The sequence below is a fragment of the Haliaeetus albicilla genome, chromosome 23 (genome assembly GCF_947461875.1).
Source record: "Haliaeetus albicilla chromosome 23, bHalAlb1.1, whole genome shotgun sequence".
Taxonomy (NCBI): Eukaryota; Metazoa; Chordata; class Aves; order Accipitriformes; family Accipitridae; genus Haliaeetus; species Haliaeetus albicilla.
This window is the reverse complement of record NC_091505.1, coordinates 23,464,879-23,484,877: the sequence shown is the minus strand read 5'-3', so window position 1 is coordinate 23,484,877 and position 19,999 is coordinate 23,464,879. Positions and strand designations below refer to the sequence as shown.

Genomic DNA, 19,999 nt, shown 5'->3' with positions numbered 1-19,999 from the left:
TGTTTGGCACATCTCATTAAAATGTTTCACCTTCATCTTCTGAAAGTGTAGTAAACTTCAGTATTAGGCATATTTAAAACCTCTTTTTTTCTCCCTATCAAAAGGGAGAGATTGACTAATGGTCCCAGTGCTTTGAATCAAAATACTTGCTATACTTGTGTATATTAAAGTGCTGTAGTAGTAAAAATTGACTCTTCGATGCTGTCATTCTTTCACTATAAAATGAACCGCTCATAGGAGGAAATAGATTGGCTCTGAATGTGGCCAGAAAAAAGAGTTTTCTTCCAATAGTTTTTTCTTGGGTAAGACTTTTTACACTGTGTTTGACATTTTGAATTACATGATTATATAGCATAAGACTCGAGCAACATTTTGTATTGTGAAGATGGAGATGCTCAGCATTTTGCCAGATGCCAAGTGATATTCTGATATTTCTATCTTCTCTTTAAACTGAGTGACAGTCAGCATATTCACAATGAAGCCAAGACAATCTGCTATCAAGTTACAGTAGTGATATTTTCCCTGATGAAGATCCCAGAGCTTGTTGGAATAAAGCTCCTTAAAACTCAGTGTCTGGAATAGCTCCAGCTTGAATCGCTCTCTGTGTAATATAATTTTATATTTGTGCCGGTCTAATAAGTAGATCACTGGGTAGAGGCTTTTGTAAGTAAGTCTATACGTACTGCACCATTTCCTGGCTCTGTGCTCCAGTGTGTTGCAGGCTGTGTGCAGTGGGGGAGGTGCCAGAGCTGATCAAGCAGTGTAATTTTATACATTACTGAATCAGTGCAGGAGAAACCTGGAGGGACAAAGCATCATCTTCTCTTTGGACTGCACTGTAAAATCCTACAGCTCTCTTAGCCCAGCCATGCTCTGATACATTTTTTTCTCTCCTTTTTCTGATTTTGGTGCGAATGATAAAGTGATCCGATGATGGCTCTCGTTATGGAACCTATTAGCAAGTGGACGCCCAAGCAAGTAGTGGATTGGATGAAAGGTATGATCATTTATTACCATGTATTGTCTGTACTTTGGATCCTTGTAATTTACCTATCTGCTTTTGTATTCTTTGTTTTGGGAAGAGTTTATTCAGTTCTCATAATCAGTATGCTGCTTTGCACAGTAGTTTTTAAGACACGACTGAAGAGAGAGGCTGTTTAAGCTGTGCAGCATGTTGTTGGGATTTCTGCCGAGAACTGAGTAGGGATCAAATGCATTTGTTGGTAAATGCAGACATCAAGTGTTTGTGTCTCATGGCTCCATTATGCATTGCACACTGTAATGTTATTATGTTTGGTTGCTTTAAATTTGCCCTGATTAGGTCTGTTTTGCTCATATCAGGTGATCTGATGCAGTGGCTGTGCAGCACTTGTGTGTAGTTTAGGGTACCACAAGAAGCATAAGGTGCCGGAGGCTGGACTGAGGAATTCTGCTCCTTTAGTGACATGTCCTGATTTGTTCAGGCTTCCCAGCTGCTGCTGCTCTTGCTCGTGCCGCCGTTGTGTCTAACGCACCCGCGTCCCCCTCCATCCGTCTGTCCGTCCGCCCGCCGCTGGTACCGTGGACAGTGCAGCCCGTGCCGTGCGTGGGGTGTGCGAGGGGGGGACGCGCAGGGCTGAGCACGGCTTCGCTGGGGAAACTCTTCCCGATAACTTGACGGGAATGATGATTTCCCTGCACATTCGCAGTTTCACAGCACAGCCATAAGCTGTGACATGTTTTGTCTTATAGTGCTCGGCTGTGCTGCAAACAGACGGGCTTGGATGGGAGGGTGAAGGATCGTTCGTGATGGTAACTGTTTTAAATTTCTCCTGAGTGGGGAAAAATGTATTTCCACAGTAGGATGCATTAGTGTTGTTACACTTTGCTTCTGACGAGCTGTCTGTCTTAGAGACAAATAATTTCTGCTACAAGGGATCTCCATTATATAAGGAGAAGGGGTGCAAATTTTGTTTGTACGTTACTCATGGAAATAATTTCCATAGCATGATTACAGAACTTACTGGAGGGCTGAATTGGACGCCCACTATAATATCCTTAAAGCTTTCAAAGTATTATCATTAATAAGGGAATGGTTTTGATTTCATTTTGCTGAGATACGTCTCCATCCTTAAGTGAAATGGGGCTGTTTAGGTTCTCATCAGACTCATTACAGTTATGAGCAAACTATTCTTTTACAAGCACACAGTATTATGAAGCTAATGGTATCTAAGAGAATGTATGTAGCTTGTTTCTCAGGTTAATTGGGAGCTCTTAAGCATGTCATCAGGATGGATCCCAAAACCATTAGATAAAGGACTGATTCCCATACTCCAGTGTCATTACTTGAAATCAATTCCTAATGTACGTGCAGGGGAGAGTTTTCTGATCCACATCTTTATCTTCAGTACGTGAAAGATTTAAAAGGTGGATAGATCATTATGCTATTTTAACTCATTATTTGAATTAAAATGTAAATTAAATGTCAAAGTGTGTATAATACTTGTTGCTAAATTTAAAAATACTTCCTGCTACTTTTTTATCCTTTTTGATGTAAACTAATTACAACTTGGGTAACATTAATCCGTAACATGTGTAGTGCATACCATGGGAAGCAAGAAGGTCATACAAACAAAAGGTTTTTAAATGTATGGAGTTGCCTGACAGTTAAATTTCTATACACAGACTGTATACTGCATCCGTAGGGACGTCTGGAGTAGACAGTGTTGTCAGTTGTGTGCCTCTGGGCTTAAGCATAAATAAGTATAATGCAATGAACACTGAAGGATTCACGAGATAGGTATTTTCCTTGGTAACATGAGTGCTACAGATCCACAAACAGTAAAGTTGCACATTTTTCCATTTTTACCATGCTAATATTACAAGCCCCTTTTTTATCCTGGTATTTACCTTTCTAAATGCATACTTCAGTCATAGCCAAAGAAAAGACCTAACACACACAAATGGAAGCATACCAGAATTAGTTTAAAACTACTTGTAAATCCCTTACTCTACAAAAATTGCCTAGCTGTGGCCACTGTTTACCTGTAATTTACATATATTCTGTCTGTCAGCTCTATTAGCTATAGTCGTTCTGCTAAATAGCTATTAATGCATCAGAGAGGTTGAAGGTCTGCATGGGTAATAATATTCAAGTGATAAGGTAGCTTTTACTTATGTCTTCTATACTGAAAGGTACACTTTGACAGCATTAAAAGATATAGTAAAGACATTTTAGGAAAATTACTATGCAATGAATGTGGAATATTATCTTTGCTATAGAAAGCAACATGTTAATAAACCATGTAACAAATATTGCAAGTGTAATATACCTTTTTTTGGCTTAAAAATGTGTAGTCAACTAGCTTTATTTGTAAAGGTTGTAAATTATAATATATTTCATAGGGAAATGATAGTAATAAGTCTTTTTACCTTGAATTTATCATAATTATTTAAGCTATCGCAACTTACTTTTAAAAGTACGGTTAGCAAAGTCCGTTTTGAAATCAACTAGCAGTAAGTACCAGCAACATCAAATAATTGAAGAGAAGATGGAAGAATGCCACAAAAATGATGTTAATAGTTTGAGACCTGGCTACCCAGAATGTGTCCTGGTTACAGTGTGCTATTCTCAGAAGCAGCTGTAGCCTAAGCCCCAATGAAGAGGAGACACCCTTCTGTTCTTTTCCTTAAGGAAATGTTACTTGCCAAAGAAGTAAAAATTGGTAGGCTTTAAGGAACATTATTATGACAAGTTGGCATCTTGTATTTATCCACAGTTCCTTTCTCAGGAACACATTCAACTGGAATTCAACTTGGGAACTGCATCTGATGGTGTGGACAACCTGTAAAGGCCATGCAAGTCTTTAGAAATTGATTCTTGAGGCTTATAGAGGATCTAGAAGTTAAGACTCTAGATACCTTTGTGTTAAAGAAATTGTCTTTATACAAAAATATTTTGTAAAGTTTAGCAAATACACAGCAGAAGGCACTGTGGTTAAAAAAGAAAGTTTTCAAAGGAGCAGAAAACATTAATTGTGAAGGTATTTTTAACAACAATTTTCAGTCACTATTCTTTTTTTTCCAAATTTTCCAAAATTTTAAATTTCTCTAAATGGTTTTCACTTCAGAAAACAAGCCAGTATTTCTCCTGGTATGTACCCAATTCTTACATAATTTAAACATTTTCCTGGGGGCGTGTACTATGGACCTAAAAGGTACTTTAAGTGAAAAAACTTTGCCTTGCTCAAATTCCATTGTGGCACTGTTAGAAAACAAATATTACCCCTAAAGCTTGCAAGTACATTAAGAACCAGAGTAGTTTTCTACCTTGGTCAGTTTTTCCTTTGATTAAGTTTAACGTATTAACGTGAGTAAATGACAAACTACACTTCAATATTTATCTCTGTAATGCTTCTACCTGGAGACTTGGATTGCTTTTTGGCCTGTGAACTTACTGTGAAACTTGGTGACACTTTGCAGTTGCAAACAGGTTATCAGAGTGAGCACTCCTAAACCAAAGGCCATCTATTTTAATATGCATGCATGCACTATGGAGGGTAATCCTGGACAGAATTTGGGGGCTTGGGGTGCAGATGTCTTACTGCTGACTCTTACTTGCACTTAGAATTAATAGAAGCATGATAGTTTGTGTTTTCATTGTAAGTAGAATCTAAAAGGTATTATCTGTGCTTTTACAAATAACAGCATTTAAGATTTTGTACTTCCTAAGTGAAGCAGTTTACTAGTAGGTCATTTAAAATGTGAACTCATTTACAGAGAAGTGACACCTCTGTCCAAATAAATACTAACTTTTCAAAACAATCCAATGAAATGAAACGAAATACAACGCAATGAAATACAGCTGTGAGTTTTGGAGAATGGAATGTTATTAAACAGCTGAAAACTAAAATAGGAAACCAGTTATTTCTTAACTACCTGTAAGTAATAACTCCACATGGTGTCAGTTGTTCAAAGTCTTGGGGACTGACAGTAAGGTTTGTCTGCCAAAACAGCCTGCAGCCTCTCATAACGAATGCTCAGCTTTAGATACTCATTTCACAACTGCAAGCCATTTTTTCCCCTTTAAATCTAGAATTTCTCCACTCTCAACAGGAGATGCAGACATGAAAAAATAAAAACTAATTCAGTTGGTAAACTGATTAACTGTGCTGCACTGATCCTGTGCAGAATAATTATATGTTTAGTTGAAGGGTTTTCCTTAGCATGTAATTCCCTGATTTCAAGCTGGCTCATAAAAGAGAAAGAAAGGGAGGGAGGGGGGAGCTGAGAGCAGGGAAGCTGATGACGTGAGTGGACTTGTTAGCATTCATATCACGCAGGGCTCCGGCAAACCCCTTCTCAGTCTTCTTTTGCTTTTCATTAGATCACTACCTGTTCTGTAGCAGTATGTCATAACTAGGGATTCTCCTCTATTTACAGAACATAATATATAAAATCTTAAGAGTGTACTGGAGACACAGCTAAATATTATGATCTACTGCAAAAGCAGCCTTATAGGTACTGAGCTGGATGATACTTAGCTTTCTTGATCCCCCTTCATGACCTTAGAATCCCATAATGCAAGAACCCAACTTCACAAGATAGAATTTGAAACTTGAATAGATAACCCAGGTCATATCTTATTTAGAAAAAAATAGGTTTTATAACATCTTTTCACTTCTTTCTGAAGACAAATAGGTTTGGAAGAGAACTGAGAGCCACAAATAGATGCCCTCAGAATTAGCGTTGAATTTTCAAGCAGTTCTAAAGCAAAGCTTTCATCATTTTCTTTCTACTCTCACCAGTTTCAAAACTGAAACAAACAATTTACTGTCACGGCTCCCCCATGGATTACTGTGCTTCACTAGTACCACATTTCCAGTTGCCACTATAAAGTCACTGAATCAGAATTGTCCGCAATTCCTCTCTGATTCCTCTTAACAGTTTCAGGCCGTAATACTTTTTAGTAATAAATTTTGGCAACAACTACTCTGTCGAATGTTACAAAGTATTTGTTTTCAAATGATCAGGAGAGCACACCTCAAAGTTGACTATGCCATGTAAGAGGCTAAAGTTAGATTTCAAGAAACAGGTTCCCAATATTAGGTACAGTTAAGTGTTGGAATAAGCTGTCTGGGCAGGTTTGGCCATTTCCTTTGTAGGAGCTTCCAAACACAACTAAGAAGAGCTCAGACAAAATCCCTCTGGAACGGTTTATGTACCCACAGAATGGCCTAATGTCCTCTCAAGGATTCTGCCAGTTCAGACAAGGCCTTGGGATGGTTTTGTGTACATGCATGACCCTCATCTTTGAAATACATGAAAGAGTCCCAAAGAGATTATAGCTCTAGCTTCCTTCTGGATATTTCATGGCTTGTATTTTCCAGAACACCTGTGTGAGAAAACTATCTTAGCTGCAGACATAGGTAGACGCTTGGGATGAATCTGCACTTCAAATATTCTGAGAATGGGAAGATTGGATTAGGGCAGCAACTACAACTTCTTTAGGCAAGGATATGAAAAAATCATACACAAACTGTAATCTAAAAGTTCAGGATCTCAGCTCACTGTGTCTTGGAAAGGAAGTTTAGCACAGGTGAGTTACTCTCTCATGATGAGTAAATATGATGTGAGGATACATTGGATTTTTCTTTATTCTCTTTCCTTTAATTTTTTACTTTCTCTTTAATTTTGTAATTTATCTTCCATTGCCTTGATTTTCTTTAAATGATCTTTAATTCTCATTTTCTTCTAAAATATTTGCATATTACTAAGAATTACTATTTAAAAAAGCTACTGGCCAAGAGACCTGGCAAGCATATCATGTTTTTGTTATCACCTACTGTACACATGGAAAATGAAAGGAGATGCAGTCAGTACTGACTACAAATTGTAAGTAATAAAGGTATATGTATAATGTTTAGACATAGCAGGGAAAATATTTAATTCTAGTGAAAGCCTAGCAAAACCAAGTCAGAGACAAAGTATTCAAGATCAAATCAATACTCTGTTCCAAATGTCTAAAGTTCAAAAATCTTAATGTTGTATTTTATAAGAAGCTAACAGCATAGCCTCCTGAGAGCAGAATACATAGTATTCATCAGAGTTTCAGCACCAGATGCAAATATATACCCATTCCACTTTTACTAACACTTTACAGAAGCCCCATTGCTTTCAACCTAAGAGGTTAAGACATCATATAGAGCTCAGAAGACTGGCAGGCTCACTAAGACCCAGTACCCTCAAGGCTTTAACTATCATCACTTTTAATGCAACCTGTGTACCACTGGCAGCCTGGATGGACAGCAAAACACTTTGCTGAGTCCATTACTCCATTTTCTGCCTTCCCAGTAACACACAGCCATATTTAGTAGCTGACCTACAAGCTAAGTAGAGTATTGTACAAAGACCTCCATATATCAAGTCTAGCTGTAATATTCTGTGGAAATTATTTGACCAAGGTATTTCTGCATCTCTATCACTATTACCTTGTTTTTACTAGCACCTTCTTGAGGACCCGTTAGAAACTAGTCTATATATCTTCCACGAACTGACTGGATTAGCACTGTCTCAATAAGAGATTTCAGCAACATTTAGCAATTTAATGGCCTATATTTATTATCTGGAGATCTAGGAATATATTCTGAAATTTCCCTATCTATAAAGCAGATACATTCAGACCTTTTAAAGAAATGTAATTCTGCTTGCAGAGAAAAGTCTGAGCTGAATGAATGTCTCCCAAGTCACATTTATCAAGGGTAACTAATCTTCCAGGTCATAATGTAAAGAAATTTACTTTATTGTCTTGAACCTTAATATAGGCAGTCAGACACAATTGTCATGCATTGCTGTGTCTTGTAACCTTACCATATGTTCTTAAGACACATTATACACAATTCCCACCTTCAAATTTTGGCCACTGTGGGGAGAACAGAGTGGCAATGCAAATTCAGAAGACATCAAGCTTCTCCAGATCTCCATTATATTACAATGTATTACATTAGGAAGCAAAATTCAGAATAAATTGGATCCTGTGGATGAGACACTCAGATCACATTAAATGAGGCACTGTATGTCAAGAAACTGCAAAGATATTGGATTCTGCTGAGCGGTAATATACTTTCATGGTTTCTTCCCAGACATAATCCTGACAACACTTTCTTGCCCTCCTAATTCCTGATTCTAAATTTTTTTTGCTTTGGCAGGAATGACACTAACACATGTACCATAACATTGAGAACTCTGTGCGTAACACCTCAGAGTTACTTTTACAAGTTTATAAAATGTTTATTTCTCAGAAAAATAGCAGAACATCTCAGTGTTGCAGTATTTCTGGCTACCTTAGTGGGAAAGCAGTTTTAGAAACATTTTACTTTTTGAAAAAAATTTTAGCGTATGCCAGAAAAACACTGCCTAGATGGTGGAGTGTCAGGCAAAGTTCCATTCCAATTGCTATGTCTCAAAACCAGTGGGAAGGCAGCTGCATGCTTTCTGGGTCTGTCCTCAAGGTAGTCTCCTAAACATACACAGTGGGTCAGATGGACGCTTCACGTGCTTCAGTAAAGAAGTATTCCTACCTAATGAAATTTTCATACATCTGTTTCTGACAGGTTTAATGTCTTGCATTTCTATTTGTAATGAAGGAAAAAATGCATGAGGCACAATAAATGTTACAATGCTTGCATATGCCAGGAAAGTAAAATGTATGTTACAATTTGTCCTGAGGTGTTTTGCACAACTGTTTTAACACCTACAAAGGTTTAAAAGCTAAAAAGGCAAGAACTTAATCCTTTTAATGCCATTCTTTCTGAGAACAGCTGTCCTGCCATGCTGACAGAAATGCGAGGTTGTAGTTCTGCTAGTGAAATTATTGTCACTGTTAATATTAAATGAAGCATTGTACTTAATAAACTATGATAGTATAGAATATTGGTAAGCAATAATATATGTTCATCTTCTCCCCCAGAATAATTCTGTAGATATCTTCTAAATGCTACTTCTGTAGTTTAGTTCTTTTACTAAACATGAAACTTTCCTTTGTTCCCTGATGCTATTGTAATGATGACAGGAGTTGGAAAGATGGGAGCTTCATGAGTTATCATTATAGGATTCAGAGAGATGAAAAAATTATAAGGTTGTATTTGTGAAGAGCTCTAGTGACAAATCAAAATTAAATTATTTCTGATTAACTAATACTCAAACAGTTCCCAACAAGTATCCTTGTTGACCTTCTATAGCAATGCACTCAGAAGAATTCAAGGCCAATGCAACATTTGGGTTTTCTTACTCAAATTCTCCACCAACTGTTTTCCAGTAAAAATGAATTGTAAAAAGACTGTGATGCATTTAGTAGTGCACCTACCAAACATAGGTGATATGTTTAAAATAAAAATGTAACAGACAGTAATTTTACAAAATACATTCAGCTTTATTCCCTACAAATGTGTCCACCTTTTCATTCTAAACATCACACGAAGCCTAGAAAAACTCTACAGATTTCAGGGGTTCTTAAGGCAGAAATTGTGTCTTCTATAACTGTACTGAAACTCCTACAAATATAGAAAGGATTAATTTGACACATCTGCATTTTAGTTTACATGGAAAACTACCTCTGTTTGAGTTAAGACGGACAGTAGTGTCATCAGCCTGACAACTCAGACATAGCAATTATCACTTGAATGAAGAGCATGTTATCTCTCTCTCTCTCCACCAGCTTTCCCTGTTCTCCTTTCGTCTCTCTCCTCTTGTTTATTCATATTATTCTCTAGCAGTATGTTTCTTGCCTTTTTCGTAATCAGATGGAGAGTAAGCATCAGATTGTGAAGTAGTTTGTTCATTTAACATTAAAAAATTCTAGCTCTGGCCTTACGTATCTCAGAGTGGGTTACAGTGCTTTGGAAGTGAACTCCATTCAAAATCCAGGAGAAGGTAACAGAGGGAGAGCAATGGGAGAAAAGAGTGGAAGAAACAACGTGGTGGGGGGGGGATAAAATCCTTTTCTCCCCTCTCCCCAGTATTTTCCAATTGGTGACCAGTCCTGCGTGGGAGTTTTGACCATGCTGTAGTAGAGAGGTCAGGTGGTATGCTAAACATCAGAAAGCTCAGCTGCTGTACCATGCTGTCTGTCCTGAAAAGCAAATATTTCTACTCTTTCAAAATAACAGAGACATGTCCATACTAAGCATTATAGATAACGGAAACCAAGTGACATATATCAGCAAGTTTTGATCTCAATCTTGGAAAACTAGGAGTGCTTCCCTATGTTGCAAATGTGTGCAATTCCATCAAAATATTCTTTTATAAATTAAGGGTTACCATTTCGACAGCCTCAGATTAATTTGAACAAGTTGAAAACCACCTGCCTAAAGCACCCTAGCACAACTTCTGGCAGCTTTAAGGTGCAGCTGGAAGAGGGCATATATTGATGTTTCATTGATTCTACGTTAAAACCTACTGTGAATATCAAGCATGCTTCTACCTTCTCTTTCAGACTATGAAATGTTGCTTCCCTGGAAGACATGGGGGAGGTAGTTCAACAATGGTATCTATTTATGAAAATCTTTGCAATGGATAGGAACATATCTTACACTAGATAGGAATGTGCTGCAGTGGGCACATTCCTAAAACTAGGAAAGACAGATGTAGGCATCTGTTATTGATCATTCAGCACAAACAATGAACTCATAATGAAAATGTCCTAAATTACAGAACACTAAGGAGAGATTGTAATTGCCCATTGTCAAGAGACTTTAATTGTTCGTTGCCACGCCACACTGAATTTTCCTTAGTTATACAGAAAACACCTTTATGGTTTACAGAGGAAAAAGACATTCAAAGCAGAGAAAAAAACACTTTGAAACTTGCATTTGAATCATGTAGTTGGAGGGAACAGGTAGAGTAATGTAAAAGAAGTTCAGAACTAATAGAGAAGTTTAGAATATTCACTATTTGAATGTCATATAAAAAGAAATGGATCCAGTAGTGCAGTAGCTCAGAGATGCTGTTTTTCCAGAAATAAAGTTTGAAGAATGAAGAGAGCTAGTGAAAAATCCACCAAAAACACAACTAATTATCTAAGTAATAAACCAGAGAAATTATAACAATAAATAGAGAGGCAGGAAATTTTCACATAGGAATAAAAAGGCAGATAAAGATAAAGGATAAGTTTAAATAATTATAATTTTTGTAGAAAAATGGAGGAAAACACTTCTCGAGACTTTCAAAAGTGGACTTAAAATCACTAGGAAATGTGCTAAAGAAACCATCACACACTGAAAGAAAGATACATTGGGGTGTCTTATTAGCTATTTCTTGTTTCTCTGATAATTCTCAGGACAAATTATCAATAGCATTTGTGGTAGCAGCAGAAATCATTATTTGCATATCAGCAATGAAGAAATACTTTAACTAGAAACCAAATGATCATTCAATGAAAGTGTTTTAATTCAATCTCTGAATCATTCCAAAAGCCATCAATATCACTTAGAATGTGGAAAAAAGCTTTCCTATTCTCTCTTTATTGTGGGCTACTGTTTGCATGTTCTCTCCACTGTTAAGTTCCACAAATGTTATGTATCTAAAGGTAGTTCTGTAGTTATTTCATTAATAAGTCCTCCTTTATGAAGTCCTCTAGTGCCAAAATAGCACGCTTTATTCTTAAAATATGTATATTTCCATTTTCTTTTATGAACAACTTCAATAAAAAGCATGTTGATATATGAGGAATGCTGGCATTTGGAATTAATTCATTCCACATAACCCTTAGCATTTTTTCAAAGGCATTGGGTTTTGGCAATTTTTAAAATTGGCACTTTAAGTATCCCATTAATGTCTTTGATAGGTCTCCAGCTTCCATGTCATACGTCCAGGCAGAAATTTCATGTGAACCAAAGCTGTCTAGTTCTTCTGTGTAATGTCAGACTGGCCTGCTGATTGCAGGGCGTACAAAATGATGCACCTCAGTGCTTTTTTTTTTTTCTTTTACCATCTAATGTCATACTTCATTTGAATTGCTGAAATTCTTATAAAATTTATTCTTTCAAATCTCATTAATATCCCATCTTTTGAAGGGAAATGATAGACAATATTTCAATTTTTGCTTGCAAAATGGTAAGCTGTCACATAAAAGGACAATGTCACCAGCAAAATTAAACCTTATAGCATACTGTTAAGCCATGTTAATGCCATCCTGGAACTGTCTGTGTTTGTTCTCATAACGAAGCAAACAACAATGGTGAAAGAGCAGAAGCAAATAAACTGCATCTATGGTTAACCCTAGCAGGCATTCATACAAGCTTGAGTTAACATTATGTGTGCAAGACACACCTTGGACTACTGTCTTCATGCTATTACGAAAGTTTCATGAAGATGATTAAGAGAAGGCCACAATTACATACAAAATTAATAAACTACATAAAATACTAACATAATTATAATTTTGTAGCAGTTGTATGTGTCTATCAGACCACCACTAATCCTTATGAAGCCAATGGCTTTCTCTACTCCACAGCTACCATCCCCAAAACATGGTAGTGAAGTTCCATGACTACTCATTCCCTAAATGATAACAGAATCTGCATTTTTTGGTTTTGGTGCAGAGAAAGAACACAGATTTCTCAGAAAAAAAGAACCATTTGGTGGATATGTTAAAATATTGGCCAACTTCTTACTCTAAAAAAGTACATTTTGAAACAGGAACTGTGATTCTCTGGAGAATTAAAAATAAACAAGGTTTCTAAATTACATCCAAGAAGTACAGAGGAGTTTGAAGGTAAGTTTATTTCATGTTATTTCAGTCTGAAGGTCATCTTACTGCTTTCTGTAGGCAAGATTATTCAGCAAACTTGATTTACATTTCTAGATGACCAGTTGTACTCTGAGATAAATTGATGTGATGCCTCAAAATTATTGGAAATTGTGTACTTGAAGAAAGCATGTGATCTTCCTTAAGGTCCATTCCACAATCTCTTTACCTGTAACAATCTTAGGAAAGGGGCATTACCTGAGATTTTTACTGACAAATTAGAAATTCAATAGTATTTATAGACTATGGATGCACTATCATCTGTGTTGCTTTCAATCTGAATGACTGTCAATATCACTTGTACAGTAAAACAGAACAAGGAGAGCATGTTTTGTTAGTTTTTCAGCAACAGATATCCTAAAGCTAACTGAAGTTGAGCTCGTATTAGTGAATCTTGCATGCAGGTAAACCTGGTCCACAAGTCAGTCTAGTAAATGAGAGACAACTATGTAAAAATAAATCCATTATTGCAGTATAGCATTCTTTATACAGAAGTGTCAGTATATCTTGCAGATTGGCTGTTCTGGGTAAGGTAATAAAACTGATCAAGCAGTATAATTAGGCAATAATCTTGAGGGACACTTTAGATCACAGTACAGTCATGCACTGGTATATTCTCTTTTTTTGATTTAAAGTTTATAGTGATCTACCAAGATTTGTCTTGATAGAACCAACTAGCAACTAGCAAAGAAGCAATGTTTATTAAAGCCATGCTTATTTCTAATGTTCATTATCTTCCATTTTTCCTTTGTGCAATTTATCTTTCCTGCTCCTCTGTTTTAACTCATTGGTTTGACTCTAAAAATCAGTAAATGCTTACAGACAAGGAGGATACTAACAGGAGTTGAAAAAACCTACCCAGCAATCCATTGAAAGAAGACATAGTAGTCTAGTGCAGTTATGGGCAAATGCAGTTATGACTTCTGATAAAAAAATGCATAGGCAATTACACAACTGCAATTGTTAATGAAAGTGAAAAGTACTGCTTATATACAGATGCACTGGCACTGGTTTGCAGATACATCAGATTGGAAATGCATACCCTAATGTAAAGGTAAATATGATGTTTACAATTCAGAAAATGATCATTTTTCTAAATCCATATCATGGTGGCATCTCCATTTTTATCCCACTGAAAGTATATGCTAATGTCATCTAAACTGAGATTCCAACAGACTGAGGTGATAGAAAGCAGTAAAAATGCTTTGAAAAACAGTGTTAAAACTTGAACCCTCATCCACTCCTATTGAAAGCTAGAAGGTATATTGCACTGTCTGTTCTCACTCTATTGTGTGGTTCACTTCTGTTTTAAACAACAGTCACATTTCAGTCCACAGCTGGCATTTCAGTTAAGGATAACATTGTCCTGTGCAGCTTTTACAACAGAGTTTAAAACTTCTGAGATGAGAGGCACTACATAAATGTAGGATCGTTATCAGCATCCTGCTGCTTGCTAGATTCTTTTCTTTTTCACATCAGGTAACCTGGGACAAAACAATATTTACTATCAAAGAGTAATGACAACCTTATATACATTATGGACTGTTAACTTTTTGGGGGGCTTGGGTGTCTCCCATACAGCAGTATTTCAACACAAAACTCTGCTGTTGCATGGTTTGGGGCATTTTTGGATTGCTAAAGAGAATGCCTGCAGTGACAGGCAGAGTTGGTAGAAAGAGAGATGAGAAGTTCAAACCAAGTATGATGCACAGAAAGGTTCTGAGCTTTACAGGTAATAAGTATTTCAAGAGCAACAACTCTTAATAGTGACAGGGAGACACAGTGAAATGCAGAGAAATGGCAGTTATTACCATTAGCATCTGTAGCACATGAAAGTTTCATTCTGGGTGCTTGCACTTTAGAATCACAATCATTTTTTCACAGTGCAGGGAAACTGCTCCAGGAAAGAAGATCTGGCTAGCAATGGCTTCACCGGGGAAATCACATCTTCAAGACTGAAGCATTTTTCTGCACACATATAGCCCATTAATCAAGGGGAAAATTTGAAGCATATTATTCATCATATTTGCTGTGTTTGGATTTGAAGTGATGGGAATTAAAATAATGATCTTGACTATTATTATTAAGTAATATGAAATGGTTCATCTGAAGGAATAAACACGATTTGGCCAGTGAAGGTTCAGACATCTGGTACAAGCATATGGGTTGGGAATCATTAGCTAATTGTTACAAAAATACAACAAAAATTTCTTTTTAATGATAGAATCAAGGCCTTCAGGAGGACTGCTCCATGTGCTTTCCTCCTGAACGAAAACTCCTTACTGTCCCTGTTATGCCTTACAGCTGTCCGAAAGCATATGCAATGCTTGTCAAGTTACTGAGTTTACTTATTTTGAAACATATTCAAAGTAGAAAATAACTTATATATCTATCGCCAAAACTAATTTTCAGAAATTTTTTTTATGTTGCACTAATTTTTGTGGGGTAAATTGTCTTCTCTTCTAAATGTGTGTATGTTGTGGATTCATATTGGACTGCAATGTCAAAACTTAGTAGGGATTTACTTAGTATGAATATACTGATGTAAGATTTGGTGCAAATGTTCAGGTGTATACTCAGAAAATGTAAGCGGGTACATGACATAATGTAAGCTAGGGAAAAAACAGCAGCTGTATTTTTTATGGTCCAGCAAGAAGTTTAGTAGACTGGGAAAAAGACAAACGAGGTGATAATTCTGGCATGGTCCCTGAGCTTCCCTGCTAACTTGAGGGAGTCACTCCTGTGGCCTTCCCTTCACTCCTTGGGCACTTAGGGAGGAACCTGTTTTGCTAAAGGGACTGCCTCTTAGTATGAGTACATGCAGCATGAACATAATGAATCTTGATTCAGTAATACATATATCTAATGATTTTTCACCTAATGATACTGTGTTGAGTTATCCCCAAGCCATGATGGAGAACCTTTTTCTTGTCTAAGGCCAAACAACCCTTACAGATATCTTTGATAGGTCACATACTAATTCATGCCCAAGTATTAACCAAGAATCATTTATAGAAACAAAATCACTTAGTCTGGTCATCATAAGCCAAGTACTTTGTGAACCAGAGCCTACAGGAAAATATGATATTAATTCTCTGTTCCTTTTTTTGTGTATTTTGGTTTCATCTTTGATTCTATTAAGCTAAAACATCTTCACAATTTATTCAACAAATATGACTTGCTGCAGTCTTCTTTATGCTAGTAATTTAAGAAAAAAAGCCTTGGGCTGCATACCATTATTAACATTGAGAATGCCTGCTGTTTCTCAGGTAGCTGTCAGTTCAGCATAAGGAAAAAGCTAATTATTTTAAGCAGGTCAGTCAGGAAGAAAACTGAAATTCTACACAGCAGTCAGAAATACTGTGTCCATTGACTTTAGCTGAAATTTGCCGCTGCAGAAATATGTAGCTGAAAAAGAATCTGCTGGTAAAGATATATACTGCCAGTATTTAACAATGTAATCTTATCAGGCTTGAAATTAAGATATTGCATGTAACTTAGTTCCTTGATTTTCATTAGGATGAGGCTGAGAAGGATGGTGAGGAAAACGAGATGATGTGAATAAGAGAAAATAAATCAAAAGTATGTAGGTAGATATCCTCTTTGTTGATATAATAAAGTTTTTCTATGAAAAAAGTGGATAAGAATTACAGAAAACTTCTCAGACACTGGGCAAAACACCCTAACTAATTATACTGTGATATATTCTGTATTTTTATAAAATATTTATTAATATTAAAAGACTTAAATTAGATTTGGGAGTGTCAAATCCCTTGGAATTCAAAGGCATTTAAATACTACAGTCTATTTACTTATGTTAAAGAAACACTGCTAGATTAAAAATTCAGAAAATTCTATAAAAACATTAATTTCCTGTATCATATGGTGCCAAAACAAATTTTAATAAAGTGAAATATTTTACTATCCAGTCTACTTTTTCCAGTATTAAATGCTTAGCTTTGATATTTCATTTATTTTGAAGGATGCAACAGGTTAGACAATTTTATTTTGCAGCAGTTACAATGGACTTTTTAGTAATGACAGTGTATATATATAGGAAAAAAGCCACTTATAGGGATATGAGGCCTCATTCTTCTATCCTACCGATGTAAATCACTGATACATTTTCACTATGCATCACTGCATCCAAGTGTTAATGGATTTATGCTGCATTGCTTACAAAACCAGTCTGGTTTAGAAACAAAAGGAATTCTCTCTTATGAAATGTAAAGGAAAGTCCACTTTAATTTTTCATAACAGATAATTAAGACTACTTTATTCACCCATAGGTGACATCAACAGCACGTGCACTGAATTGTCCATTTTAATCAATGGGACTACTTCTAAAATATGCTACTATTTAGTATATTATTGTATCTATGAAAAAACAAACTTAACAAATTGTTAGCGCTTGGTGGAACTAAGTGCCCCAATGGCAAAAGCACTTTTTTATCTTTCTGAAAAAGAGTTAAGGTAAAATTTGTAGACTTGCTGAGCCAAAAAACCATGTTGGCTCTGCGAACCTAAAAGGCTCTTGTGGTGATCATTTGTCTGTGCCTGTGTACCTCCAGACACCTATAGGCTTAGCTTGGCTGTAATCCCATAACTGATTCGAGCAGAAATTCTTGACTCCGGCAAACTCTCATTTAATAGTGGTTTTACAGTTTTAGTAATATTTTTTTCAGCTGCATTAGTTCACATTTTCACTGCTTCAAGAGAAAAGTCAGATCCTCACAGCTAAACTTGCATGTTAAACTATGCATTGGGCATATGTTTCTGTTATTTAAATATATACTACCTGAAAATTCCTCTTAGAAAGAATAACCGTGTTTTTTTCTTTTGAGTTTATAAATGGAGTGTCCTGGTTTCAGCTGGGATGTAGTTAACTGTCTTCCTAGTAGCTGGTACAGTGCTATGTTTTGAGTTCAGTATGTGAAGAATGTTGATAACACTGATGTTTTCAGTTGTTGCTCAGTAGTGTTTAGACTACACTCAAGGATTTTTCAGCTTCTCATGCCCAGCCAGGGCACCTGACCCAAACTGGCCAACAGTGTATTCCATACCATGTGACGTCCCATCTAGTTTAGGAACTGGGAAGTGGGGGGCAGGGATTGGCCGCTCGGGGACTGGCTGGGTGTCGGTCGGCGGGTGGTGAGCAATTGCCCTGCGCATCATTTGTACATTCCAATCCTTTTATTACTACTGTTGTCATTTTATTAGTGTTATCATTATTAGTTTCTTCTTTTCTGTTCTATTAAACCGTTCTTATCTCTACCCAGGAGTTTTACTTCTTTTCCTGATTTTCTCCCCCATCCCACTGGATGGCGGGGGAGTGAGTGAGCAGCTGCGTGGTGCTTAGTTGCTGGCTGGGGTTAAACCACGACAGTCCTTTTGGTGTCCAATGTGGGGCTGTGTTTCCACCCCTGGGGCAATCGATTTCAAGTGTACTGGACACCCCTCCAAGTAAAGGCAAATTGTGGACGACACTCTGCTGCCAGAGGGATTGAGAAAAACGCATTAGCAATGTCAATTGTGGCATACCACTTGGCTGCCTTTGACTCTAGTTCATATTGAAGTTCGATTCGAAAGGGATTCAAAAGGACTGTCGTGGTTTAACCCCAGCCAGCAACTAAGCACCACGCAGCTGCTCACTCACTCCCCCCCCATCCAGTGGGATGGGGGAGAAAATCAGGAAAAGAGGTAAAACTCCTGGGTTGAGATAAGAACGGTTTAATAGAACAGAAAAGAAGAAACTAATAATGATAACACTAATAAAATGACAACAGTAGTAATAAAAGGATTGGAATGTACAAATGATGCGCAGGGCAATTGCTCACCACCCGCCGACCGACACCCAGCCAGTCCCCGAGCGGCCAATCCCTGCCCCCCACTTCCCAGTTCCTAAACTAGATGGGACGTCACATGGTATGGAGTACACTGTTGGCCAGTTTGGGTCAGGTGCCCCGGCTGGGCATGAGAAGCTGAAAAATCCTTGAGTGTAGTCTAAACACTACTGAGCAACAACTGAAAACATCAGTGTTATCAACATTCTTCACATACTGAACTCAAAACATAGCACTGTACCAGCTACTAGGAAGACAGTTAACTACATCCCAGCTGAAACCAGGACATGGAGTTTTCCAAAAGTAACTATGTTCTAAATATGTCTTATGTTGCTTCAGTCTCAAAAGAGATGCAGATACAGCAAAAAAAGAAAAGCTAATTCAGTTAATAAAAATGATTAACTGCTGCATTGATTGTGGCTAGACTGATTACACATTTAGTTTAAGGTTTTCCTTAGCATGCAGTTCTAACTGTATTCAAGTTGGCTTGAAAAAGGAGGGCGAATAGAAAGTACAGCAGGGAAGCTGATGACGTGAATGGGCTTCTTAACATTCACATCACACAGGGCTCCGGCAAACCCCTTTCAATCTTTGTGCTTTTCATTAAATCACTACCTGCTTTGTAGCAGCTTTTCTCAAACAGCGATTCTCTTACATTTCCATAACATAAACGCTAGCAACGTGCTAAGTATCACCGTGGGATTGACATGCATACAGGCTTCTTTGATGTTATCCTTAAAAAAAATTTTACATCAGCATGAAATTCAGAAAGGAGGAGGAGCAGGCTGAGGAAGACATCAAAAAAGACAGATGGACAATTCTGGAACATTGTGTTTGAACAGCCAACTCTTTTGGAAAGATATAGCTGGGTCTTTGCAATATACTTTGTCACCCTGTAGAAAGCATTGGCCTAGAACGTTGATCATTTTCAAAAACAGAAGATGCAAAGATCAAATAAACATCAAAACAAGACAAAAATCTTTCCTCCACCAGCATGTACACTAAGCCAATAAATGTAGGCACCGCAAAGGAGAATTACAGCAGAATGAAAAATCTGCTGCCATAGAACTCCCTGGACCATACAAAAGCACTAACTGTCATCATCTTTGTCAAAACTCTTTAGTCTTCCTTTTTTACATTCCTTTTTTGCAAGGAAATACTGAATTTTTAGGCAGAAAATTATTCTAACAGGACAGCACATCTCCTCAGCCAAACTTGCAGTATTCCTTTCTACATTGAGAATCTAACACTTTATCACAAATACCAACCTTGAATTCTGAAATCTAAACAGGTATTTAATTACAGACTTTCACGTTTTGCCTGGGGTGCCACCTTTGACATCACAGCAGTAGCTGTAGCCCCCAGGCCACGT

The 19,999-nt window shown here is 37.1% G+C and overlaps 1 protein-coding gene across 1 annotated transcript in view; it reads left to right on the top strand.

The window, feature by feature from the left end:
- Positions 1-739: 739 nt before the first annotated feature.
- LOC138690753 (connector enhancer of kinase suppressor of ras 2-like) overlaps positions 740-19,999 on the top strand; it is a 212,728-nt gene continuing 193,468 nt past the window's right edge. Inside the window, exon 1 of the mRNA XM_069811546.1 lies at positions 740-997. Coding sequence (XP_069667647.1) covers positions 931-997 — 67 coding nt within the window. The 5' untranslated portion in view covers positions 740-930. The remainder of the gene's footprint in view (positions 998-19,999) is intronic.